The sequence below is a fragment of the Tachysurus vachellii genome, chromosome 3 (assembly GCF_030014155.1).
Source record: "Tachysurus vachellii isolate PV-2020 chromosome 3, HZAU_Pvac_v1, whole genome shotgun sequence".
NCBI classification, from domain to species: domain Eukaryota; kingdom Metazoa; phylum Chordata; class Actinopteri; order Siluriformes; family Bagridae; genus Tachysurus; species Tachysurus vachellii.
In genome coordinates, this window is record NC_083462.1 from 22118560 (window position 1) to 22146123 (window position 27564).

At 38.3% G+C, this 27564-nt stretch overlaps 1 protein-coding gene across 6 annotated transcripts in view; it reads right to left on the reverse strand.

The window, feature by feature from the left end:
• The window catches only part of col12a1b (collagen, type XII, alpha 1b), a 75432-nt gene that overhangs the window by 40841 nt on the left and 7027 nt on the right, over positions 1-27564 (reverse strand). For 3 of the 6 annotated variants that reach the window (XM_060866280.1, XM_060866279.1, XM_060866282.1), the window contains exons 6-28: positions 27120-27383; positions 25465-25629; positions 24733-24906; positions 24102-24392; positions 22873-23475; positions 21608-21886; positions 21040-21306; positions 19989-20255; positions 12633-12902; positions 9992-10258; positions 8583-8775; positions 8361-8485; positions 6663-6812; positions 6315-6434; positions 5985-6149; positions 5577-5723; positions 4660-4805; positions 3314-3443; positions 2600-2745; positions 1993-2122; positions 1752-1888; positions 831-960; positions 269-408 (exon numbers count right to left, since the gene is read on the reverse strand). In XM_060866280.1, the coding sequence (XP_060722263.1) occupies positions 269-408; positions 831-960; positions 1752-1888; positions 1993-2122; positions 2600-2745; positions 3314-3443; positions 4660-4805; positions 5577-5723; positions 5985-6149; positions 6315-6434; positions 6663-6812; positions 8361-8485; positions 8583-8775; positions 9992-10258; positions 12633-12902; positions 19989-20255; positions 21040-21306; positions 21608-21886; positions 22873-23475; positions 24102-24392; positions 24733-24906; positions 25465-25629; positions 27120-27383 (4706 nt within the window). Of the gene's footprint in view, positions 1-268; positions 409-830; positions 961-1751; positions 1889-1992; positions 2123-2599; positions 2746-3313; positions 3444-4659; positions 4806-5576; positions 5724-5984; positions 6150-6314; positions 6435-6662; positions 6813-8360; positions 8486-8582; positions 8776-9991; positions 10259-12632; positions 12903-19988; positions 20256-21039; positions 21307-21607; positions 21887-22872; positions 23476-24101; positions 24393-24732; positions 24907-25464; positions 25630-27119; positions 27384-27564 lie in introns of those variants that run through there. The other 3 variants (XM_060866281.1, XM_060866283.1, XM_060866284.1) reach the window with 3 other exon arrangements.

Sequence of the window (27564 nt, forward strand, 5' to 3'; positions counted from 1 at the left end):
GGCAATTATCATCACAAGCTAATGATTTAATCTGTACAAGACTCCTGCGATTCTGAGGCTAATTGCTGCTCTTTCTTTACTGACTGGGTGATCACAATGACCAACTTGTCTTCTTTATCTACTGTATTGAGTAGAATGTTCTAAACATTGATTCCTACATTGTTTTCCTTCTCCTTAGCTGGATCTTAGAGAGATTCTCTGCTTTTGGTGATTAAGGAATTACATAAAGCATTATAGCAATACTTTAGATGAATTTATATCAACTTACATTTTGGATGTCCGTCCCCCCTTTCTTAACCCATCCAATGCGGTAGAGGGCAACGTCTGGGGCCCCGTGTTCCCATGTGGCTCTAAATGAGGTCTGAGTCACCTCGGAGAACCTCAGGTTCTTTGGAGCTGGAACGACATCTGCATGTGCGGACAAAAAAGTTGACCCAGTTACCAGACTATAAGTCATCATTTAAGCTCTAAATAATGTTTCCTAATGTTGGCCCCTTTTATGAGTCTCACATGAGCTTTTATGTTCGTGTCTACAATAAATGGCTTTGTGTGACAGTGAAAATAACTGCTTACTGTAGCGGTTGGAATTCATAAATAAACATTGTCCTATAAAAAATAAACATTGTCCCATGAATCACTGATTTAGGAGCTATTTGGCCATAATGCATAACTGTTAAGTGTTAAAATGCATGGGAAATGACAGAAATAGCTAAGATATTAAAATGTCTCTCATGCATTCTTTCAGCAACCATGAGCTAATCTGCAGTATGATACTCTGCAAACACAAACAATTCACCGTCCCCAAAGAATGAACCAGAATAAAATCTCACCTGTGATATCACTGCCGGTCATTGTGCTTCCTGTTCCCGCATCATATACTGGAGTGACAGTGACATCATACTCAGTTTGAGAACGAAGGTTATTAAGATCCAGAGTAATGACATCACCACCAACCTCAACCTATCAATTAAACATCAAGGTGAGAAAACAGAAATGTCAGTAAGCCCACAAAAAATGTGGAAAGGCATAAAATGTGTCCCTTAATTACCCTTAAACAGTTTGGCTATGTGTGGGAAATTTGCATACATTGAAAAATGTATTCTGAAAATTCTATTGACCGCATGACTTTTTACTATGTAGTTTCTGGCAAATAAACTTTAACCCATTTATAAAATCTTCAACACCCCGGTTAATGAATTTTTCTTTTAGTAGGACTCAGACAGCCCTGCACTATACAAACACCTCAATAGATCCATGATTGTTTGTATATCAAGCCTAACAACAAAGCAGGGTCTTTTTCCAGCTTCAATTCGACCACACAACCGCATAAGTACTGATCCATTGGGCTTTAAAGAAGTTTGAATTCTGGCCCCACATTATGTCCAATTGTAACACTGCTCTGACTGACCACAGCTGTAGTACTCAAGGGTTTAAACATGAATTGGAGGTTTGTGAGTTCCTATTGGTGTTAATTCCAGATGAGTTTAGATAGTTTTTTTAAATCCTAGAGGTTTAAAACATATGACAGGAGCAATTCTATCTCCTATATTCACTAATCCCCATGCACAAATCATGGATCGTTGCTCAATGCTGATGCACAGCCAATCTTCTCCAACACTTTACATGCTCTACATAGTGAGTTCTATTTCAAAAAATGCGATGTTCGATTTGCCATTTGTAAAATAAGTTATACCTCATGGTGGAGTAATAGTTTTGCTGTCACATGTTAGACAAGATAGAATATATAATACCTCAGTTATCTCTCCACCTTCAGGCTTGTAGGTGATGATGTATTTTATGACATTTCCTGGAGCTGCATCCCAATTCAGACGCATGGAACTGTGGGTCACTTCGCTGATTTTCAGTTTTCCAGATGGAGGGAGAGGTACTGAGAGAGTCAGACAACATGATGAAAAAAAATGGAGAAAGTTACAAATGGATCAGCAGGAAAAAAAACAGGAATAGTTTGGATATGAATTTAAGTTGACGTACAAGTGACTCCCTGGTCAATGAGGGGTACACTGGCAGCGTTCCCGTGTAGAGCAAACAGGGATAAGGCATAGGCCGTATTAGGAAGCAGCTCCAGCAGCTGGACATCATTCTCATTTTCCCTAACTTGCATCTGCACGTGGGAGAGAAACAGAGACCGGATGTTAGAGAGAAGGCAGAACAGCCAGACTTGGGCAGGACTTGTCACTTTTTTTTAAATGCCTCATTCAAAACGAAAGCTGTTTTTTCCCTAAAGTCTATTCCTACTTTTGGGGGGTTATATCTGGCAGCCCTACGTCCCCCCTGTAGAAAACAGAAAGTAAAAAATACACAGCATCTGCTCAAATCCTTTTTGGTTCATATCAATGCAATGACTTCAGGGGAGAAACAGCTGTCACATACCCAACATGATCTAATCTTTGCCATTACCTTGTTGGGTCCCAGAAGCCTGTTTTTTGTATGTCCTTGCTTAACAGCACAGTAAAAAGCATAGCTTTCTTGCATTTTGCCATCTGGAAGTGAGGAATCACTGGCAAGGTTCTTGCCAACATGCTTCATAAAGTGGCTATGGAAAGGCTGAGTAAGCATTTGCACATGGTTTAGCTCTCACCTCTTTCTCCACAGTGGGCACAGTGGCGTTAACAGCAATGTACTTGAGCAGGTAGCCACTAGCACCTCCTACCAGCTCCCATCTCACTCGCATGCTGGTCATAGTTTCGTCATAGACTATCATGCTCTTCACAGCATCCAGGGGCACTACAGGAGTAAAGTGAAGTCTAGGTATTACAGATACAGAGGATAGTCTATTGTATCATAGCTGAGTATTTAAGGTGGTGTTTGCTTGAGGTTTGAAGTAAATTTATGAAAATGCTGAAAAAAAAAACAAGATTTTATCTCTGCAAAAAATAGTCAATTTTTATATACGGCAACATAAGAAACTTGGCGCTGGTTGATATGTCTGTGATACTTCTAGTGCCACAAGTGTAAATAAAAACTTCAAATATCAGACAGAGAAAACATTGTTTTTTGTTTGTTCAGTTTCATTTCATTTGGATTATTCTTTAAGCAAAAAGACAACCATGATTAAAACAAACTTCTAGCTTACTAGGTCAATAAGAAAGAACAATGTATTGACAAACATATGATCAGTAACTGATCAGGTAATTTCCCAACCAAAAACGCTGCAGGTTGGTATTTATAGTGGTCTAGAGTAGAGGAAGTGATCTCAGAATTTATTTGAAGTAAAATAAAGTAGAACAAGCTGGAGAAATTCAAGGACCAGTAAAACAAAGAGTACAGTACAGTAAATATTTGTACAACTTACAGGTGGTTTCTGTGCCTTTGAGGGGTTCACTGTTTTCCTGGCCAATAATGGAGAAGACACTCACTGCGTACTCTGTGTCCGGGATCAGGTTGGTCAGCACCAAAGTGTTCTCCTCACCATCCGCATACACCTGTAAAAAAATCAAAATAAATAAGGCTGTCAGATAATTATTTAACGTCCATAGATCATAGCAGACAATAATATGGTAACAATAACAACGTTGATGTAGTATAGATTACAATGGATTAAAGCCAGATCTTTGCAACCCAATTCTGAAATATTTCAATACACCATCTTACAACAATACAGAACACCTAATATTTAATATCCTTTCAGACTAAAACTCTAATATCTTCAAATATAGCAGTAGTTTACAATAAAATCATACCTCACTGGACATTTATGATGATTTCTGAGAGATCTTTTTAAAAATATATAGGAAAAGTGATGTCTACATATAAGAATACTGGGAATGTAACGTATAACCAGACCTCCCATAAGACAGATTTATATGTGGTATAAATTTGATCTTATTATATAATAGCAGTTGTTTCCACTGTAAGAGATTCAATAAAAAGTCAAACCAATGTGCAGTCACTTCTGGAGGACTGTAACTCATGCCCGGCTGCAAAACCTCAACTTTATGATGCCTTTAATAGGCCGACGGAAAACGCTGGGCACGTGTACGGAAAAAATTCTGTGGAGAAATCCGGCACTGAAAATGTATCTAAACTGGCTGTTTCACAAGCATAAAGCAAACTATCAGTATGGACTACTGATGATAAATCAGTGGAATGGGTTGTGTTCGTTGCTGGAAAAAGAGTGTAAAAATAAATTCAGCCAAACATGATATTTGTACAATTTTCCCCTTGTCAATCAACCAAGACATTTTTTTGGTGTCTGAAACCTGTTAGATTAGTTTCACAGCAGAGCTCCCATGTTAATGCTGCTAGTGAGTAAGAATGGTTTTTAGGATGATTTACTTTGTTTCTGACACACAATTGTGTGGACAACAGTGTTCTGCAGAGTTAAAACAATTGCAATCTTAAAAAAAGAATCATTTCCTGTGTCAGTTCCTAACTTGGCAACACAGCAATTCATCTGACAATATTGCTACAGTTGGATTTGTTGGCTTTCGACTCATCCTAATTTATTTCAGAAACTTGGGATATATTTTGACTTTCTGAATTAGACTACAGTGCTGAACTTGCTATCAAGAGTTTAGCTGCAGTATATAACTAAAGAAGCTTCAGACATGTTGACTGGTTGATTGGTCTTTTTGAAACAGACAACATTTTTCTGGTTGAGTAGTTTCATGTAAGCCAGTAGCCATCAGGGAGTCTCACCACTTCAGTCTTGCCTCCAGCCACAGGGACATATTCGATCCTGAATCTCTCGACAGGTTCATCAGGGGGCATCCAAGTGGCACGGAAGGAGTATTGAGTCACCTCTGAGGTCTCTAGGTCTGTGGGAGTTCCTGGACCTCCTCCTCCTTCATGAGCAATGGAAAAATTGCGATGTGGAGTGAAAACAGCTCTCACACTACGATTTACACAAGCTACAAATCTATCTGAGGCATATTGGTTTCTCTTGAAAAAGGTGAATTGGATCAAATATCATTATCTTTAGGGGCTGGACTGTTTGAGGATATAGTGTACACATTCGGCATGCGGTAAATCACCATTATGCTTTTGGGAGGAACTGAGCTCAATATCTGGACTCCATTGTAGAGTTATGGCATTGTTATGCTTTTAGAGAAATGTATTTTTAAAACAAAGTCTTGAGAAGTAACAGCTACGACGGTTGGTGGTTCACCTCAGCCAACTTGCGCAGCTATGATTTACAATCTTCCCCTTCAAGTTTATTCAGTCTGGAATATCACAGCTCCTAGCTCTTGCTTGACAACTACAATGTAGACAGATATTGAAATTCCAATACAATCTGACTGTCAAAGCCAAAGTGATTCTGTCCCCAATGACCCATCGTAATCTGTACACCATATGTCCCATTTTATTCTTTTATTCATATTATTACTTTTTATGCCTTCATTAGGATGTGGTCATGATTGTTAACAACCTGTTTGTATTCAAACACTCATTAGAATGTGTGTAAAATGTATGGGTTTGTTAGGAAACAATTAGCTTTAATCTTTTACTAGTTTTCATTAGAACTGACTTTTTTCTGTGCCTCGCCTTATCTACTGTCTAAAAGATCATATCCTCAGTTTCAAACTATATGTCAGTTTTTTTTTTATGGAATTTACCTGGTCCTTTAACACTGTTACAGAGATTCTCGGTGAGGTCATCAACAATGTCCATCATGAAAGAGAAATCATTAACGTTGTACATGTGGATCTCATCGGGTTCAGAGGCAATGGACCTCAACTCGTTCTCGTCAGCATTCTTCACACCTATATATCGAGAGTCAAAAAGTCTATCTTGTTTTCTCAGTCATAACAGAACCCCTGAATGTCTCCTAAGCATTAAAACTAGTCCAATAATCTCTTATTGAATACAGCTTAGCATACAGTCTCTGTGAAATGCAGCATAACTAAGTATAAGAAGAGACTGTGGTAACAAATACCACGCAAGTACCACTAAACAGAACAGAATTACTTCAAGTTCCTACTTTTAGCATTGTAACTCACAACATAATAAACTTGGTCACCCACCAATGGCGTAAAGCTCGATGTCTTTGCTCTTCAGGTTCTGGGAGCTAGCAATAATGTCATCCTGTGACTTGCCATCAGTAATGAGGACACCGATTTTACGAGAGTCAGGCCTGAGACCCACTTCTGGTTTAAAGTTGTTCTGCAGGATAAAGTTCAAAGCCAGACCTGTTCAGTAGAAGAAAAGTGGGAAGAAAAATCAGTTTAGCCTGGATTATAGACACACACTTATTAAATGATCATTTAAATGAACAAATAAAATACTGAATATATGCATCAATGTGCTTTATACAGTAAACACTGGAAAAAATGTTGTAAATCCAGACATGATACCCGTCATGGTGTTTCCGCCTTTATACGGCAGGTTAGCCACAGCATTTAAGAGGCTATCACGAGTTCGATGAGCATTAAGGTTCCACTCTGTCCTGGGGTCTCCACTGTACTGAGCCAAAGCTGGAAAATATGTAAATTAAATGTCAGACCTGATGATTTAGGAGATTCTCTTTTATTGTTTATTTTATATTGTTCTCACACTTTTAAGCAAAGAACTCCAAAATTCAGGTAATAACTCATTTCTGGGCCTCAAATCAAAGCCCACATCTGGCATCCAGAAGTGTTAAGTCATAGGCATAAATCTGTGCCTCTAAATGCACAAAATGCACCACAGCAGCGGAGTCTTACCAATCTGGACCTTGTCTGGTCCAATGTCAAAGACGCCCACCATGCGAGAGATGAAATTCCGAATGGTCTTGAAGTTCAAACGGCCAATGCTCCAGGAGCCATCCACCAGCAGAACGATATCTGCTTTGGCTGTGGTTTTACACTGAGTATCTGTGGAACGAGGGCATGGAGGACACCCGTCATACACAAAATCAAAACAGCTTTAGCGACAGGGAATCCCTGAGACTAACAGGACGATTAAAGAAAAGGAAATCAAGCAGGAAATCCAATAAGGACAGGAACAAACTCTATTAGTTAAGAACACACATTTGGTAAAAAAAAATCTTTATTTATTTATTTAACAATGGACAGTTTCAAACAATGTACAAGATTTATGACCCCCTTCCTTTCCCTCCTCCCTGCTTTCCCCCACATCTTTGTTCTTTCTGCAGTATCCAGTCTCCTCTGGTATCCATCCCTGGAGGCCAGACATGATGGCCTCTGTCTCCTCAAGAAGAAGAAGGTCTGTAGATGAGTGATATACGAGCAAAACCCACCCTGAGTTATGGCACATTCCTCCTTTACGTTCCATACGTTTTTTTTTTTTTACACAGCTCCAGACACCTGCAAAGAGACTAGTGCACTGCACACACTGCCTCTGCAATTGAAAACATGTTATAGCAGCACATTGATTTATTCATGACTGATTCAGGGGAAAGCCAAAAGCCTGTCTGCAATTTGGAGACTGAGCTACAGTTATGTACACAAGGTCAGTGTTAAGTTCAATATGTTGAGTAAGCCTGAGTAATTTGTACTCTGATCTTTGATAGATGTTTTTTTTCAGCGGAGTTCTTTGGCTAGTGTGTTCAATCAGATATCATGGTTTACCAAAAAAAAAAAAACATTCTCAATAATACGAGTGAAAACGGGAACAGAGCATTTGAGAAAATATATTATAGAATTATTTGTATGCCACCGTCTGATTTTCCTTGTCTCCTTCTCTGAGTGTTTTTTTTGACTGGAAAAAGAAAAAAGCTAAACAAAAAGTTATTATATATATTAGTTTGATATTAGTGAAATAGTAACAATATTAAGCATGTGAATCAGCTCATCGTCTAGACATGGCTTGAAATGTGGCATCAAATCAGAATCTAAAGGGAAAAGCTTTATCGGGTCTTAGCTCCATTGAAGAAGGAGTTTTTTGCTTGGGTTCAGGCTCAAATCACAACACTCACTATATGAGCATAACATTTTCCTAGCTTCATGCTGCTCTGTGACGAAACCACATAACTCTCACTCTCTCTTTTCTCTCTCTTGGCTGCAAAACTGCTCTTAACTGGAAGCAGTTTGCTTCTTTTCCATAAGGATTTCTCAGAAGCAGTGAAATATGAAAGAGAAGAAGGTGGTAAACAGATGCTACATTCCTTTGGCTTGTTTGTTTGCTGTGGCACAAGTAGAGACATGCTGAGGTAAAGTAGTAACTTTTTCTTTAAGGTTTCTTACAAAGGAGTACCTTCGAGATGGAGAGATTTGGAGGTTTTTGGGTAACGTTACTTTTTTGTTTTAAATCATCATAAGTGAAAAGTGAAAAGAACTTCTTTCACAAAGTTTGAACACCATTAACAGTTGTGTTTGTGATTTTTCACAGCGTGCACGTGAGCTCCTGTCACGTGTATGTCTAAAGCGTGTATATATGTATTAGGTATAGTGACGCTTTACCAGGAGGGTCCATGGGTGGGGGATCAGGTGGATCAATAAGTGTTGTTTTCTCCTCTCCAGCCAAAGGCAAACTCTGACCTCCATCAAACATTCCAAACACAGCCACTGCGTACTTTGTTCCTGCTCTGAGGACAAACCCAGAAAACAACCTTTAGGAAAAATGTCGAGTCTAAGACTGAAACTGAACAGTTTAAAAAAAAAACATAGGTTTTTTCACCCTACCTGAGCTCCTCTAAGACAACTGTGTTGTCATATGGTCCCACAAGCATCTCTTCAAGATTTATTTCATTATCGCTTGGGTGAAATGTGACTTTGTAGCCGCGCACAGCTCCTGGAGCTGGATCCCAAGTTACACGGAAACTCGTTTTGGTCGGTTCAGAGGTCTGCAGGTTTCTTGGTGCTTTGTAAGGTGTCACTGCACAAGAAACAGATAGCCATCTTAGTACATGTTAATAATAACGTTGTACATGTACACCAGTTATATGAAGGGAGACACACCAAGCTTTTCAAATTAACTTGAACTAACTGTATTAATAGTAAATTGCATTATTAATCATAACTAGTAGTAATTTCTTTTCAGTGAAATAAAGTATCCCATCCCCTCAGTTTCTATTCTAAAATCTCACTGGGTATCTATAGGAGGGGCTCAGCGCTTGAGGAAGGTTTTATGATTTATAACTCTAAATATTATTGAACAAAAAGGCACCTATTACCGGCAGTTCACTGCTTTTTGCTACCTCATGTTCTTGACTGGTAATGCTCTATTGTTCTATTGTATTGTATGTTTCTATTCTATATGAGTTAACATGCAAGTTTCAAATACACTACAGGTTTCACTTTAAATTTCAACAGACATGAACTGTGCCATTTATAATGTAAATAATGTATCTATAATCCTTTAAGAATGATCACACATAAAAGTGCTACTTAGAATCACCAATGTGCACAGAATAGCTCTTGATACCAAGAATGATGTAACCTTTGATGTAAACTACAAAATCGGTGATTCTCACAAATAATGGTTGAAGGGATGACAATAATAGGAAAACCTATAACATTAAAGTGATCTGTGGTGATGTGCTAAAGTGATGTGGTGGTCTGGGGAAATTTGCTGACAAGTCACACACTGGACTGAATTCAAGTAAACAGCCAGGAAATGATGAAAAATCTAGTTTTGTTTTGGCATATTTACTAAAAGGATGTTAAAGGTTCAGTGGTGTGCAAATATGGTGGTCATTCAGAAAGAAATCTGTACGTGGAATCTTCAGGACTAACATGAAAATATCAGAACTTATTGTTCATGATCGAGGTGCTAAACCTTAAATTATTCAACGTCAGATTAAACACATAAATTACATTCCATGTAACTGACAATGGGTTTGGGATGTAATCAGTCTTACCTCTGTGTTATTATACTGTAAGTCAAACGTTTAGAAACAGAATACACAAAAATAGTGATGGGAGCTGTTACTTAAAGTAAGCTTCTATTTAAATTACTTTTTGTCACACTTAGGATGTCTGTCTCCCTTTCTCTCTCTCTCTCTCTCTCTCTCTCTCTCTCTCACTCTCTCTCTCTCACACACAAACATGCCCCCTGTGACTCATGGGCTTTGAATTATGGGCCAACGTACGTGTGGTTCCTACTCCTTGCCTTGCTTTGCCTTCTCTGTGCCTGTAAATGGGGTGAACAGTGATGTCATATGTGGTCATGGACTGCAGCTTCTTCAGCACGGTGGATGTCATATTGTGCGGCACTTTCACACTCAGCTGTCTGCCACCAGACTGGGGTGTATAAGTCACTCTGTAGTTCAGCAGCCGGCCTGGAGCTGCCTGCCATTTCACTCTCATTGACTTTTCCGTCTCGTCAGACACCCTTAGCGCCTTTGCAGCGGCAGAAGCTGGAGACAGAAACAACAGGATTACAACAGCTGCCTAAAATATCAGACAAATTATGCTGTGCCACACAGAAACACCTAAGCTATGTGGTTTGTACAGAGCTAAACTGGAACTTATGAGCTTCTGTTACTAATCAACCTACATCTGGGGTAAGACTCCTGTTATATGGCAGTAAGTAAGTGAGTGAGTAAGTAACTATTGGTATAGTTCTAAGTGAACAAAGAAAGAAAGAAAGTACTGCCTTTCTACCAGCAGTACCTTGTCACTCTGGAAAAAAGTAGGTTCAGGAAAAGGAGTGTTTTAAAAAAGCAGAAAATATTAAGCTGGGCTTTGAAATAACAGATGGAAGTGTGGATATTGGCTTTTTTGGTTCGCTACTTTTTCACAGTTTTGTAGATCTCAAATCACTCTGTGCTCTTGTGAAATTGTCCAGACAGCCAATTACTTAACTTTTACAATAAAAATGCAATAATAATCAACTGATCATGGTTCATGTTAAGAAATTAAGAACTTGAAATTATCCAGGGATGGCAGATGAGCTAAGCTCATAAAACACAAGCAACATTTATTACACTGCACATTACTCCTGTTAAATTGTGATAAGAATAAAATTATGCACAAGATTTCAGTTTCTCTAAACTATTCTCTGTGTATCTAAAGGAGTTTTTGATTGTCATTTCCTGTTCTGCAAGGCCAAAAACTATCCGTTAGGTTTTTTTGCATACTCTCATCCAAATCTTTCTTGCATCCAAGAAATGACTGACTCCAAGACTTTTACTAGGAACGCTTTTACGAACGGAAAGAATTGTGGCAATCCAATGTACTGATTGACCTAAGCAAACTTTTGCATCCTTAACCAGAGAATGAGTCCCACTCAACTGCAAAACTGGCACAGGGACTCATTGTTAAAAGGAAATGGGGATAAAAACCCCAAAACCCCAAAAAAAAAAAAAAAAAAAAAAAAAAGAAAAATCATCCTTGCATTATTAGATGCCTCACATTTTTTCACAAATTTCTTTCCATAGCTCCACGGAGTTTCCTTGCACATCCATGTGTAGATGGAGAAGGCGTATAGTCTTTAACTAAGCGTGTCCAAAGTCTGTTCGAGCCTGTCTCCGACATATGGCCCAAATTAGAGCCGCCATTGCACAGATGCATAGTTTTAAAATGCTTTCACTCTATTGCCATGATGTTATCTCGCCTGAACCACCCCAAACCCACCCCCACCCTGAACCCCCAGCCTTCTCTCACAACCATCGGCTCACTTTTTCCACTAAGGAACAGCCAAGGAGTCTCCGGATTCCATTTATATATTTATATGGCTGAATCCCACCACTTCAACATGGTCTCAGTAAAAAAGAATCTGGCTGACTTACCCTGAAACCCCGAACTTAATTTGACTTATCAGACCACGGTGGTCAGGCTTTACTGCATTGTAAATGACTCTGCTTTTAGTGACCATCACAAAAGAAGTCTCAGGTGCTCCACAGGCAAGTCTGTCAAATTTGTAGTAAAGGGATTTAGGTTCATCAATCATTATCTTGGCACAAACTGGTTTTGAGTTTCATGAACCTTAGGTTCATAAAAATGAGCCAATAGAAACTATATATCAAAATTGTATGTGTTAAAAAATTCCCAAATGGTACAGAGGTGTAATCCAAGCGAACAACTGCACCGACTCAAGCGTGAACATTAATCACACATCTAGGCTGACCTTACTTAAACTGTCCCTTAGAAATACATTATCATTATTGGTCCATTTTACATCACTCCTGTCCTTTTAAGCTAATATTATGGCTGACATATTGTGTATGACCACAATAGCTGTCTTTTCAACATTCTCAAATAACTTACAGCCAAAAAACTAAACATCACATGGACGACTTGAGACCGCTTAAGACAACAACAAAGACCACTTCTATAATAACATGAATCAAGAATCCAAGAATGAAAAGGCAATGATTTCATGGGTGATGGATTCTGGAAAACTGGTAATTACATTGTTTTTGGTGGTGAAAGAAAAATACCATGCCTGAAATCAGAATACTTTAATGTGATTCTTGAATCCAAAGGCATAGCCAAAGAACCTATAAATGTTGTTTCTTGCAGAATAACACAGTAATGCTTTCCTGTCTCTACTAACCTTACAGAAAAGCTCTAACTGTGGAGAATGTTTACTAAAGTACTAACTGTCATATTTTGTAGATTAGCAGATGTCATTCTGTGGTTAATTAATCAAATTAATATGAATGCTTCCTCATAGCTCATGTAGTACATTCATTCGTTAGAAATACATGCTTATGATGGATGGATTTCTCAATTTCAATGTCTTTCAAGTTTCGTTTACAATGCTACGATGAAAGAAACACAGCATACCATCAGTGGTCTCATCTCCCAGCAGAGGCTCCCCCTCTCCAAGGCCGTAGGCAGCAAAAACAGACACTTGATACTGTGTTTCAGGGCTCAGGCCCTCCAACAGAGTGCTTGTCACATCTCCTGGCACTGTTACGTCCCCTGATTCGTCACTAAACTGCGACATCCAGTGGACACGGTACTGTCTGACACGGCCTGGGGCAGCTGACCACGACACCATGAAGCTTGAATCAGTTATATCGCTGGTTATAAGGTCTCTGGGTGAGCCAAGTTCTGTGGAGAAATCACACACGGCCTAGTGAATTAGAGGGTAATGAGGCAACTGCAACAATGTTCTTTTTCTTAAAACCACAAGGGTTCTCTGAGGGATTCCCATGTGATTTTATATAAATTGGTAGTAGCAAAATAATCACTGCTTTACTCAGTTTCCTCTCCCCACTGAGTGCTAATGAGAATGATATAAATTGATCTGCAAGTTCACAGGAATTAGTAGCTGTTCCACAAACAAAGACACTCACACACATTGTATTCATTTATAAATGTTATATTTACAATCTATTATTAAGTTAAGAGTTGCTGGTTAATGTACATGGATTAAATGATGAATATAACAGCAGTCTTCCATAAACACACACACACACACACACACACACACACACACCTCAGAAACCATCTGCTTCACATACAAAGTATATGATGTTATGGATATTAGCTTGAAATGGAGCATTCCAGGATGTGTTGCCTCAATGTACTGTAACAACTCTGAGGCTATAAAAAGCCTTACTTGGACTATATATAAGTCTATAATGAATTTGCACAAAGATGCCATTTGAGACACCCAGCTAGATCCGCACTGATCCACGCATCATTTAGTCACCATGTTGCAGCAGGAAATTAAGGCTGCATGAGGATTTACTTTTGTTTATATCAGTTTGTGGCTCCAAAGGAAATCCTCTTTCCAAATGCTCAAATCTCAATTTCAACTAATAATTATAGACAGGAAACAAATTACAGAAAAAATAAACAATAACAACAAAAACAAAAATAAAAAAATAAAAACAATTTTGTATTATGCTGTTAGGTGATTTACTGATTTCGCCTTCATCCTATAATGAAATCTTTCTATTTATCCATATCAGTGCACAAGAACTCACTGAATATGATGAAAATGGTGTGAATCTTATGCTTTGACATTTACACTGAGCAGATTTCGACTTAACTGTACTGTACATTATGGAGCTGAACTGATTTTGGAGCAATTGTCAAAACACCAACCAGGGGAAAATCTTCGGAAGAATGATGTCCATCCTTCCATTACATTTGCAAAGATTTGTAGAATCTGGACCAATGTATAATGACCAAATACTTACTAAGTTGCTTTTTCCTTAATCGCCTGTCTGTATATTTACAATGACATAATGTGCATTGCATGGTGTAAGCTACAAGGTCAATACCCTTTTTTTTATACAGTCATGTGAAAAAATTAGGATACCCCATTAAATATTCAGTTCTTTATTAAGAAAAGTCAACATGTCAATTTCTGTTCTTGTTTTAATTTGTACCTGTAGATGAAAGTGAGGTAATTGCTTGTAAACAACAAAGATGACTTTGTTTTCACTTTAGTTTCAACAAGAAATTAACAAAAAATTAAATTCAAAAAATTTAATTCAAGAAATTAACAACTGAGGAAAAAGTTTCTCAGTTTCCCCCTTTGGCTGAAAAAACCTCAATGAGATGTTTCTTGTAGCCATCTTTCAGTTCCTGACATCAACTGGAAAAGGTTCCACACTCCTCAATGCAGAATTCTTTCAGCTGTGTGATGTTTAAGGGGTTTCTTGCATGCAAGAAAGTTTGTTTTAAATCACCCTACAGGATCTCAATAGGATTTAGATCTGGGCTTTGACGTGACCATTCGAGAATTCTTAGTTTTTGACTTTTTAGTGAGTCCATGGTGGATTTACTGTATGTTTTTGGTCATTGTCATGTTTAGGGTCTCCAAATAATTCAATTTTAGACTCATCTGTCCAAAGCACATTATTCCAGAAGTCCAGATGGCCTTTGCCTCTGTGTTCTTTACCAAAATTCAGTCTTGCCCTCATGACCTCTTGCCCTTTTCTTAAACAGCAAAGGTTTCCTCCTTGATAATTAAAGTTGTGCGGTCTCTTCTTGATTTAGATTAATGTATTTTGACAACTGTAGCAAGAGCTTGCTGTAGGTCCTGTGATGATATTTCAGGGTTTTTGGAAACTTCTTTATGCATCTTGCGGTCTGCTCTTGGGGTGAATTCACTTAGATGGCCTCACCTGGTCATGTCGCCAGTTGTTTTAAATGTTCTCCACTTGTAAATGATTTTTGGCTAATTAAAAATTCTTTTGAGATCTTTTTATATCCCTTACCAGACTCTTAAGCACCAACAATCTTCTTTCTGAATGCCTCAGAGAGATCTTTGGATCCCACCATGGTGACACCTCTCACTTCAACAATTAAGAGTAAACCAAACTAAATTTCTGAGGTTTAAATCAGACAAACCTTCTTCAAAATGCTCTGTAACAATGTTCTAATAACTTTCACCTGCTGTGACACACCTGTGGGTAATTTTAATCCAATTTAAGTACAAATAAATGTTGGGGTGCTTACTTTCTCCTCACAAGAAATTGGAATTACATTTTATAGACTTTTCTTTGGCTTTATTTGCTTAGTTATATTACTTGAATCTCCCAATGTTGTTAAAATAAAGATCAAATGCCCATATGTGTATCTATTTAAAAAATAGGGGTGTCCTAATTTTTTCACATGATTGTGGGTAAATGTTTCCTATACTAATTAAAATGTCTGCACGCTATCCTAGCATTACTATTTTCTTAATTTGCATTTCATATTCTATAATCATCTGTAATAAATACTAGAATAACAAATCCCAAATGTTCTAAAAATGTTTTTTTTTTTGTTTGTTTGTTTTTTTTTTTTTTTTGGCCAAAACTGATAATGAGCTAACTAGCTGAATGGCTACAACATGTTCTCAGATGATAATGCAATTCACATGGTCAGTTTTTTGATTGTCTCAGTGAAAAACTTAATTAACAAGCTATTAGATGCAAAGATGTGACTTATCATCAGGTGAAGAGAAAAATGTCTACTGTTACACTAAAAATACACTGAAAAGAAAAACTGGGTTTTCGTTTCAAGACTGATAAAAGTATTAGATTTACGTGTTGTTAATTTCATAGATCTGTGAGTTCGCCTCATCTGATTTCAGACTAAACCTTTCCAACAGCTATGCCAAAAATAATCCATCACATTCAGTATTTCCCTTAAGCATTCTGGCATACTTTTCTTTTCCGTAATTTTACTGCAGCGAAAGAAACGTCTTCAGGATCTCGTCTGTGTTTTGCTGTCTTATTTTTTAGGTATAGAACAGTTTGGGTAGCATCAAACGTCACACTTGCATTATGCCATGCAAAATTTCTGCCAGCTTTATATTTCCATTCTAAATCTAAGTGCTAGTATATGTGGAGATTTTTAACTTTTTCACCAGTCATTACCTTACAAAAAAGCCTTAACCTAGAAATAATTCTAACAATGTAATCTTATAGGCACTGACAGTATAAACTACACTGAGTATAAAGCTGATTAATGACTATGGATTTATCTATTGATAGCAACCATGTAACCATGAAGTCATTTTATAGACCAAGTAAGCACAGTGACTTGGACAATTTGAATATTTCACTCAAACATTTTAAATATACTCAATAGTTAAACTTAGCCTTGACCACACACCAAATTTCATTGGATTTTGGGTTATGCTTTACCAAGAAAAGTCAGCACTGGGTCACAAATTAGTGAGGATTACAAGAGTGGGCTGTTCACATGGAATATACTTATATTTGGAGTTTTCCAAACAAGCTACATTCAGTGCTGACAAAAGATCCTTGAAGATTAATCTTGTGTTTGTAATAAAGATCATAGAAAAGTTATTTTGTCTTAAATTAATCCCCCTAACTGACCTTAAGAGTGGGAAAGTGCTGAATAGGTGCACAGTATTTTTCAGTAACATCCCGGGGTCAGGGGCCTTTAGAGCGAGACCTAAGCCAAATACATTATGCCTTTTTCCAAATGTTTGGGAGAGAAGGTCATCCTCAGTTGACAGTTCCCAGGTGCTGCACCTTGTCAGCAAACTGCAAATAGAAAACATTGCTTTTGGCTCTCTCTCATCAACTGATTGATTCCATTTCTACATCTCTTTGTTTTCCATGTCTCTTTTTTTACCCTCATCCATCTCCATTTTCCTGCTTAAAACTCTGAATCCTAAATTCGTGTGGATTCCAATATGAATCAAAACTCCCCTGCTTCATGTTTGGAAATGTTTAAAATGCAGCAAGTTGTATCAACTGTTAACTTGTCTCTCTTAATTTGTTTTGATTGTTTTGCTGAAATTGGATGTCAGCAGTTCTGTGGGCAGACACGTTTTCTTGATGAGAGGTCAATGGAAAGTGGCCCTTGCGTATAGCAAGACCATGGTAACTCATATAAACAATCCACAATGCTAGAAAGAATAAAAGTAATCCAGAGAGCACAATGCTTTGAACCTTAGGTAGGTATGTGGGCTACAACAATAGAACATGACATAGACCATGAGAGAAGACCATGTATTTAGATCATGGGATGCACTTATTTCCAGGGATTTCAGAACAGCGTAACAGATATTGCGTCATCGGGTAGGCGTGGCCTATTTGATAATCTAACCCTAACCCTAACCGTAGTTTTTGGTTATTTATTTGTTTTCGAAAACAGGTTAAGATAATAAAGCATAATAGATATAAAATATAAAATCTACCTGTATGACTGTTTTGTCCTTCATTATCCATCGTAGGTATGCTCTTTTTTTTTTAAAGAGGGCGTTTTGCCAAGATCTCCAGAAACACGCCACTTTACGTCGTGGTAAACAAAACCCCTGGAATTTAGTGAATGCCTTTAGATCTTACTATGATTTTCATTTTGTATATTTCCTCATTGTCCATTGAAATTCATTTCTCCTTAAAAACTAATTCATTTTTTTTTTCTTTTTCCTTCTTTTTTTAACTTCCTGAACTCATAAGCATCTTAGTCTGCTATGCAATTTTGGCTGTGATTTCCCTGATTTATCAAAGAAAATCTAGAATTTCTGCCCACCACAAAGAAAAAACATCCCACAGGGCTAGTAGTTAAGTGATACAGCACTAACGAATCCTGAGATTGACGGCCTCTCAGCAGACCCTTGCAACCTACAAATCTCCATGTAGTCTGCTGCTGTTGACAAGACTGTTCACGCTCCACCATTGAGCTCCATACCCAAGCAAAGTTCAAAATCCTCCTACTATTATCCAAAAAACTCAGGAGTCCTGGAATATATCAGAGCCTCTGTTTCCTTCCCCACGTCTGCAAGTTAGGCATTAAAATGTCTTTAAAAGATTGCAATTCTTGGATTGAGAAAAGTACTAAAGGTCAAAGCGCTGTTAAAACGGCCATTATTTTTCAATTAACAATGGAGTCCTGGAATATGTCTGAGCTTTCTTTCACCACATTTGGATGTTAAGCCTTGAGAGATACGAAATCTGAAGAAAATTCTTTTTGCCTTGCCTTTTTACTTGCTTCCAGAAGTTTCCTGTTTACAGGATTGAGCAAGTACCTCTGAAATCACAACTCGAATAGAGGAAGGTAGCAAAGTGCTACTAAAGGTACTACAAATATCACATTGTTTTCTTAGTACATAGGGATTCCTGGAAAATTTCAGCACCTCCATTTATATTAATTCAACTACTAGTTATACATTAAAATCACAAGTTTTGTAGTGAGGAAGGGATCAAAGGTGTGATCTATGAAACCAAGTTACAGGATGTTTAATATCCAGTTTACGTTTCATTGCTTTCCAATATAACTCGTAAGTACAGGAGTATGTTATAACCTCTTTTTTACTTTTTTCCATTACTGGAAGTTATGAATTAAATTGTCTCCACATCATTAAGATGGTGTCTCGTGCCTTAAATGTAATGTGAATGTCTCTTGGTTACAATATGGCTAAACATTCCTAACAGTAGTGCTGGAATTTTTTAGGTGACACAAGCATCAATAAAACAGCTTCTATAGTTCTTCTGATGCATTTCTACTACAGTGAATTCATGTTTATTGGATTGTGCAAGCTGTCAATGAGATCAGAGCTCTTGGATGCAGGAAGGCACAGGACGTTTCGTTTTAACATGCGCTATTATCCACATGGTTAGGAAATGCTGGAGTTTTCATTTCTTTCTTCACTGTTAGAAGTTAGGCATGAAACCATCTTTAAAACAAAGTTTTACTTGATCTTAGTTCCAGCAGCTGCATGTTAAGTGGATTATGTAAGCCGCTGTGAGATCATAGCACAGCCAGTTCAGCAATGAAACTTTCTCTGTTAGTCAATGGACAGACGGAAGAAGTAACATCACAATATATCATAATCAAAAGGCTTTGGTTGCTGAATTGGTCAAATCCCTTCCATATGGCTCAAGGAACCAAAGGCAGGAAGATACTCAGACTGTTCAATTACGTCAGATATGGACCCATCAGCCAAAGCTTTAGGACAGATCTGCTGCATTCCAGGCAAGTCCACACAGGGTCCGACACAGCAGAAGAAAAGGTGACTCATAATAATAACCCATCCCCCTAGTTACCACTACTATCACCACTCACACAATATTCTCCTGGGCAGACCAAATTCCAGCTCCACCCAAGCCGAAGTTCAGACTTGGGTGCAGCATAAGCAAGGGTAATATGTGCAAGACTGAATGTCAATCTGCTTTCAATCAACCTCCCAGTGCTCTACCCAACACTGAATGTTATGGGGCAGTCGGTTACTGGGTATACAGTCCATCAATGGCCTAAGAAAGCATTTGCTTAGATAAGATTGCATGATAGCACTTTCTGTGGCTGGCTTTTACTCTCAACTTAGAAATAAAACTCAATTCAACGGATTCCTCAATGCCACCGTTCACTGATTCACAAAATAAATTCTTGTGACATCCCAAAACCCCATCACCAAGCACAACTGTTTAGCCTCCACCCCACCACCAAATAGTAATAAACTTTATTTTGGTCCAAAATAAAGTTCATTACATCACAACTATACAGTGTAAAATGTGACACAGATTGCATGGACATTGAAATCAAAATGTGTTAATGAGTGGATTCTAAAAGTAAAATAATAAAGAAGATCTATGTTACACTTATTTGCACTTAAATATATAGATGAGCTTATAGACACTACTGTCCCAACTGTTGCCATTATTAGGTTACCACCAACTTACAGAAACAAATGGCTTAGGGATATTAGTATTATTTACTCACCATCGAGAGTGGTGCCCGTGCCATCCAGGGGCTGGCCAAGGCCAGAGGAGTAGCGAGCTCGGACAGAAATCTGATACTCGGTGCCAGACTGCAGGTTTTTGAGCATGGTGGACGTTCTCTTCACTGACAGTTCTTTGGTCTCTCCTCCCTCAGTTGGCTGATAGGACACCAGATACTGCTGCACTCGACCAGGCGCAGGCTCCCACTCCAGTTGCATTGATGATACTCCCTCATCAAAAACTCGCAGGTTTCGTGGAGCACCTAGCTCTATAGAAGCACAAGCAGAGCAAGTGGTGAGGAGCAAAGCCAAGCTCAAAATCTACAAAGCTAGCATTAAAAGAGATCTAATTTCTAATCATTTCTAATCAGATATTAGTTAGCGAAGAAAATGCATTTGGCTGTTTACATAAAATGTACCTGTACCTGAAAATGTTTTTTAGCTGTTTACCTAAAATGTTCCTGTGCCTAAACTTCCTTTCTAAAAATTTTCAATCTTCCACTTATTCATGCCATTATGAAACCATTAGGAAGATATTTTTCTATTATACATAGCACAGAGAATATCTCACTGCATAAGATTTGCGTTCTGCTATAACAGACCCTTAAAATATCACAGCTGCATTACTCAGAGTAGCCAGATAGGAGCAGCTGGAACATACAAAGGCGCTAACCACATTGAGCAATGATAACAAGTGTCTGGAATTCCACTGCTTTGGCAAATGTAAATCAGTTTGTTTATTTCCATCAGCCTTCCCAATAGATGGTTGTTGCATTAGCAAGCAGGCTCATCTCCAGGGTAACGTTCCATCACCTTTAACCTCCCATAGAGCAAAAAGTGTGTGTGTGTGTGTGTGTGTGTGTGTGTGTCTGTGTGTGTGTCTCGCAGTGCAAATTTCCACAGGGTTTCCTGAGATTAGCATTTTCCATCCTGAAATCTAAATAACACGTGTAGGGTTGGACTTGTTTAAATAGTCAAACATTATAAAAGAAAATAATTAAAGGGAAAATATGACATCATAATTATTCTATATTACTCATTACTGAAACTCACCCTCTTTAGTTGTGCCATCAATTTCCCTTTCCTTGCCAGTGCCCGATGAGTACTCGGCTGCCACACTCACTCTGTAAGTGGTGAGAGGGAGGAGCTGATGGAGGATGATATTGGTCTCTGGGCCATTTGTAAAGGCTTCCCTTATGTCATTGTCACCAACATAGGTCAACTTGTATCTCACTACGGCTCCCGGAGCCGGTGCCCATGACACACGGAAACTGTTGGTGGTCTCCTCGGAAACACGGAGGTTACGTACGGTTCCTTGGTCTGCACCAAAAAAAAGGGATGTTAGAAGTTATTAATGTTTTACCTTGTAAATCTTAAAACAGTGTGTACTTGTTGACTAAATCTTTAAACACAACAACATGTGATGTGTTAAAATTCAAATATTATTAGTTAATATAATAATAGTAACAACATTTGTATTAGATTTTGACATGTTTGATAGCAAAATTTGTTAGTTTTTAAGTTAGTATGCTGCTCCTATCTATTATTATATAAAGTTACAATTTTAAAATATCCTGTGCAACGTTACTTAAGTAAAGAGAAGTAAAATAATGGAACTGACCCTCCAGCGTTGTCTCATATTCAGTGAGAGGTAAACTGTCTCCTTTGTCGTATTGTGCGGAGACATTGACCCTGTACTTGGTGAGTGGTGTGAGATGTATCAGCATAGAAGTGGTGGTGTCTCCTGGTACTGAGACGGACACATAATCAGCATGAGGATCTTCAGCAGGTTTGTATTGGATTAGGAAGGACTCGACATCTGTAGCATCGATAGTCCACGTGGCCCGGAAACTTCTGGAGCTTATTTCAGAAAAGCTCAGTGATTTAGGTGGTACCAAACCTGCAAGATGATCACAGTTTATAAAATGGAAGCTCATTTAAGTGTCTGCATCATCCTGACTTTCAACTTTACTCTGATTATTTAGTTATTTATAGCACTTATCTATTATATAACAATTTCCGAACGTTATGGCAAAAGTCTGCAACATAATGGCATGGCCAAATACATTTGGGGATTCTTTGTAACAAACTTCCAAACATCCATTCGTTTTTACACGTGAGCCACATGTTCATCAAATCAAAAACAATAAAACTGAAATTGAGGCTAAATTTGAAATCCTTATTATAATTGCACGCATGTGAACAAATTATATCTGCAGCTGTTAATTTGAGTTTAAAATTACATTACAAGTGTAATTTCAGCAGTCAAATCATATACATATACATGTTTGTTTTTGTCTGCAAATTATACCTGGGATGGATAGGACTGTAAAATGTAAATACATAATAACAATATGTGGATGATTTATATCAATCAAATGTTTTTCAGTTCTACAAAAACCTTATAAATGATATATTTCTAGCTGAAATCAGCCCTGTGCTTTACAACATAGCTTATGCATGACATGTTTCTGGAGTTAAACAGAAAGGCTTTGATTGCAAAAAGTAAACATACCCATATTTGCCTAATGACCGACCACTTCCTGAAGTACTTATAGGTTTAAGATTAATTGTATCCTTAGTCTGTGGCCTAGTGAACCAGTTTTTCCAGGGTGTATTGATTGATAAAGACTACAAAGCATTTCTGTAAGTCAGTTTGGATAAGGGAATCTGCTAAATGCCATAAATGTAAATGTAAATATGCCAGATATCTATCGACCTAGCCTAAAATACATTTGTAATGATGTCATGGGCTACCTCTACAATCACCACACTAAAATCACCACACTAATCTAACATATCCCCACAAGGTTTCTATACAGACCCCTAATATCACATTTAGCAAATAAAAATTGCGAAGAAAAATGCTTTAAAAAGTCTACTCACTTCTCTGCTTGATATTCAGAAGTTCCTGCTCAATGCGCAGGCAAATAGACTGGGTCAGTTCTTTGGAGATCCGTTGGAAGGCATCGAAATCCTCCACAGTGTACACATGGGTTTCAGCAGGATGATTTGCAATGGCTTCCAGCTCCGACCTCACGGCATCTTTCACCCCGACGGCAAAGATCTCCACATCACTGCTCCTCAGCCTTGTGGCTGGATCTTTAAAGGCATCGGAAGACTTGCCATCCGTAATGAGGATAGTGACACGGGGCACGTTCGTGCGAGCTCCTCGGTTGGAAACAAAGATCTTATCCCTCACGTAGGTCATGGCTTTGCCAGTGTTAGTGGACCCTCCTCTGTATGGAAAGCTTCTCACCGCTTTAATCACTGCATTCAGATTGTGGTGTGTGTTCAGATAAAACTCAGTGTGTGGATCCCTGCTGTACTGCACAAGGCTGATCTGGACCTTGTTGGGACCGATGTCAAAGGAGGTGACCAAGTACTCCAGAAAAGCTCTCACTTTTGCAAAGTTAGCCAACCCTATACTGTATGACCCATCCACCAGAAGGACAACATCAGCCTGAACATCCACTCCAAGAGAACATTCTAGAAGGAAAATGGTCCAGTCACTTTAGTGGATTAATGGTATTTTGGTTGGAAAACCTTGACCAATACCCAATATATCTTATTTCCATTTCAATCGCTATTTTTAACTTTATTTAAGAGGTTTTCACACTAGGCATGTTTGCTGTGATCTGAACCAAAAAGCATGGTTCAGAGTAATTTGATACAATCAAACTCTGATGCATTTGCGTTCATCTTACAGAGACATGCATGAAGAACCCAAAGCATCTCACCATTTGTATTGTTTTTGTATTCTTTTGGTGCCAGTATTCACAGTAAGACATCACACCTCTTCTGTGTCCCACAAATTTCATTGCACTCATGGAAAATGTGTATTGTAATGATGTCATTATTGCATAAAGAAACAGGTTACTGTGGCACAGTACTTGTGCTCAGATTTCAGACTTCTTCCTACACTTAGTCTTAAGTTTGGTATCATGGTGCACTTAACAGCTTTAATATTACCAAATGTTCATTCAAACCGTGCTCAGTTTTGGACTAAACAACCAGTGTGAAAGCCTCCTTAGTAAAAAAAAAAACAAAGAGACTTAGTATACAGAACATAGTAGTTAGCTAATAGTAAACAAAAACTGCATATTCCTATTTACCCAGTGATATTTTGAGAGGTTGGGTCTTCTGAGTAGCAATGATTGGCTCACTAGGTGTTAGTCCTTTCAAGGCAAATAAGCTGATTTCATACTCAGTATTTGGAGTAAGGTCCCTCACATTCACACTGGTCTGAGTGGGACCGACGTAAAGCTCCTGCCGCTTGCTTCCCGGTGTCACAGGCACCAGCTGTATCTTATAGCCAGTTACTTCACCCAGAGAGGCAGCCCATGTCATCCTTATCGATTTGGAAGCCACCTCTTTGACCTGCAGGTTCGAGGCAGGTTCGACCACTACAATGAAACGTAAAGAATCATTTAACAGTCTATAAACAATGTTTATGCAAGAAGTTACAAGCCACAAATTGTCTTTAGATAAGAAGCCTGAAATGAGAACCACTTGTAATGCTAATGTTCTGCAGGCCACTTCTCCCAATAAAGAATAATGTTAGAACAACAGGAACACAGTCTTGAGAGACTTAATGTAGCAAGTTTAATGTAATTTAAAGCACTGAATTCAGGAAAGTGACCATTACTGTATATACACTGATTATTATATATGAAAATACACGTTAGCATGCTATGAACTTATTCACTTTTTAATGTGTGTTTTTTGGTTGTTGTTTTTTTTTACCTTCTTCAAGACTGGCCAGTGAGCTTATCTGATTCTCGACTCCAGAACACACATGTACAATGAGATCCTGTTGCACCGTCTTGATCAGATCAAAGCTAGAGACGCTATACACGTGAGTGCTGTACGGAGTGGATGACATTTGTTTTAGCTCTTCTTCATCTGCCTCATTGATCCCTGATTTGAAGAGAAACAAAAAAACTGTTTTAACATCTAGAGTACCTCAATAAATTGGAAATCTTTCCAAGGATTAACTCATTTCTGCTTAAAAGACAACACCTGCAAATCCCAAATGTCTCATAAAGTTGATAGCTGCATGTGAAAACGGTCAGAAGCATCTGATACCGTTCTGTAAAAATACCTCACACTAGATATTCACTATAAACATGTGAAAAGCAGCAGCTGCTTATCGTGTCCCCACTTTTAACGCAATCCAGCTGGATTAACAGTGAGCCTTTTGAAATAAGGAGTTGGAGGTCAGGTCACTGGAAAACATTTAAAAGCAGCTTATTTTCCCTCCACAAGTAGGAAACTATGATAATGCCAAAGACAGCATCTGCAAAACCCATCTGATTAGACTATGACTTCTTGAGGGCTTTTTTTCCACCTTTCGATGCAAGTTGCGTGACGTATGAGTATGGAAAGACCAGAAATTCTTCTGCTTCAGGTCTGAAACCTTATACCACAAAAATAAAGCAGTTCATGTTTGAGAGTCAGCATCAGACTCCTACATACCCAGACTGAAGATTTCAACCCCGTTGTTTCGCAGTTTTTTAGCATAGTCCTCCACTAAGTCTTGCGATTGTCCACCTGTGATGACCACAGCAACTCTGGGGAATCCTTTTCTGGCACCGGCGTTTTCCGTGAAAATATTTTTCAGCAGGAAGTCCAAGGCATCACCTGCGCAATGGCAGCAAATAAAATAAAATTAAGCGATTGCCTTGCAAGACAATTTCTTTGAAATGCACCTCACTATTTTTTGCCATGTCATTATTTATAAACTGTCAGGAATAAGAATTAAAATTGTGGCTGCAGGCACATTGCTGGTTCTTAAGTGGATTTTGGCATGGAGCGCCCTGCGTGTTTGGCTGGAGACTTCTGGCATCCACATAAACAGTACAGTGCTGATTTACTTTTGCACAACACATGCTGTATGTTTATAATGTGGGACTGTGTGTATAATGTGGGACTGTGTGTGTGTGTGTGTGCGCGTGTGTGTGTGTGTGTGTGTGTGTGTATGTGTGAGTGAGTGTGTGTGTGTGGATAAAATGTGAGATCTGACGAATGTGGTGAAATAAAGCCTTGTCACATTAATCCTTTTAAACATACTTAGGTTCTGAGTCTAAAGTTTTATATTGATAATAGCAGTTTTAGAATCCCTCAGCTTAACAGCTTGTTCTCTATATTATCCATGGATGTAGTAACATTATGTTCTTCATTACAGCCCTTTTCAAATAATTGTTGGTTGCAACAGGTGTTTTTAAAAAAGTATTCTAGAAGTGGTCTGTATACAAAGGTTTCTAGTACACAAACTGTCTATTTTTCCTACAGTTTTACAAAATACATTAATGACTAGTTAGTCAAAATTCTCTGTTACACAAAGGAATGAGAGATGCTTCTATAACAGTGTTGTTTCATCTCACAAACAAGTTTTGGATAAAGGTTTTCATTTAAACTACATAGAGATGTAACATCTCATCAGCTGGACTTAGGTGTGGTTCTGAATTGAGATAAAATTGGATATTCGTAGCTTAGGGGTGTAATGCAATGGCTCTATGTGTATCTGTATCTTTAATCTGTTTATTGCTCCGTATTTTCATATCCGTAAATCCCAAATTAGTGTGTCCTAAATGCCTATTCATTCATTCATTCATTCATCTTCTACCGCTTATCCGAACTACCTCGGGTCACGGGGCTAAATGCCTATGTGGCATGAAATTATATACTTCTCACTCACTCAATGTTTTTTCCATCCCAGTGACCTTTTGTGTCCTTTCTTACTAGTTAAAAAACTGGATAGTTCAGAGATAGTTCATATCTTTATTACGTGTTCGCGACAGATAATTTATTTGCATTTGATTACATCCTTACCCTGGACTAAAGACAACTGGGAACTCAGACAAATCGAAAGCATTAATCTTTATTTGAATGAATAAAAGAAAAAGAAGGAAGAGGAGAAGAATATTTTGTTAGATAAGGTGTAGAACTTGATACGGTATCTCAGATGAATGGTGAAACATATGTAAGTTTAAATAAAAAGTACAGTTGTTCTGTTTCATTAGTACTAGATCTACAATTTAGTTAGAATTAAGTCTATATACATCTGTGTGTGTGTGTGTGTGTGTGTGTGTGTGTGTGTGTGTGTGTGTGTGTGTGTGTGTCCTACACACCTGTCCTGATGTCTCCTCCTTTGTAAGGCAGGTTGTTGATGGCACGGAGCAGTTCAGGGCGTCTCAGGTACTGGTTTAATGTGAACTCAGTCCTTGCGTCCGTGCTGTACTGAACTACGGCCACTCTGCTCTTGTCCTCTCCGATTTCAAAAGCCCCAGCCAAGGCTGACATGAAGCTGCGGACATGCTTGAAATTCTCCTGCCCCACCGTCCAGGAACCATCCACAAGGAAGACCAGATCTGCAACTGCACTGGCTGAGCATTCTGGTGGGAAAAATTTTAGAAGATACTGTACAAACTCACACTGACTTCATACCTGTGATACATTTTCTGTCAAGTTATTTGGGGAACTAGGGGCTAATAGAGGACACTGAATACTGGCTAAAACCCAGTACTGAACTAATACTGACTATATTCACTTTAATAATTAGAAAATGCTTTTTAA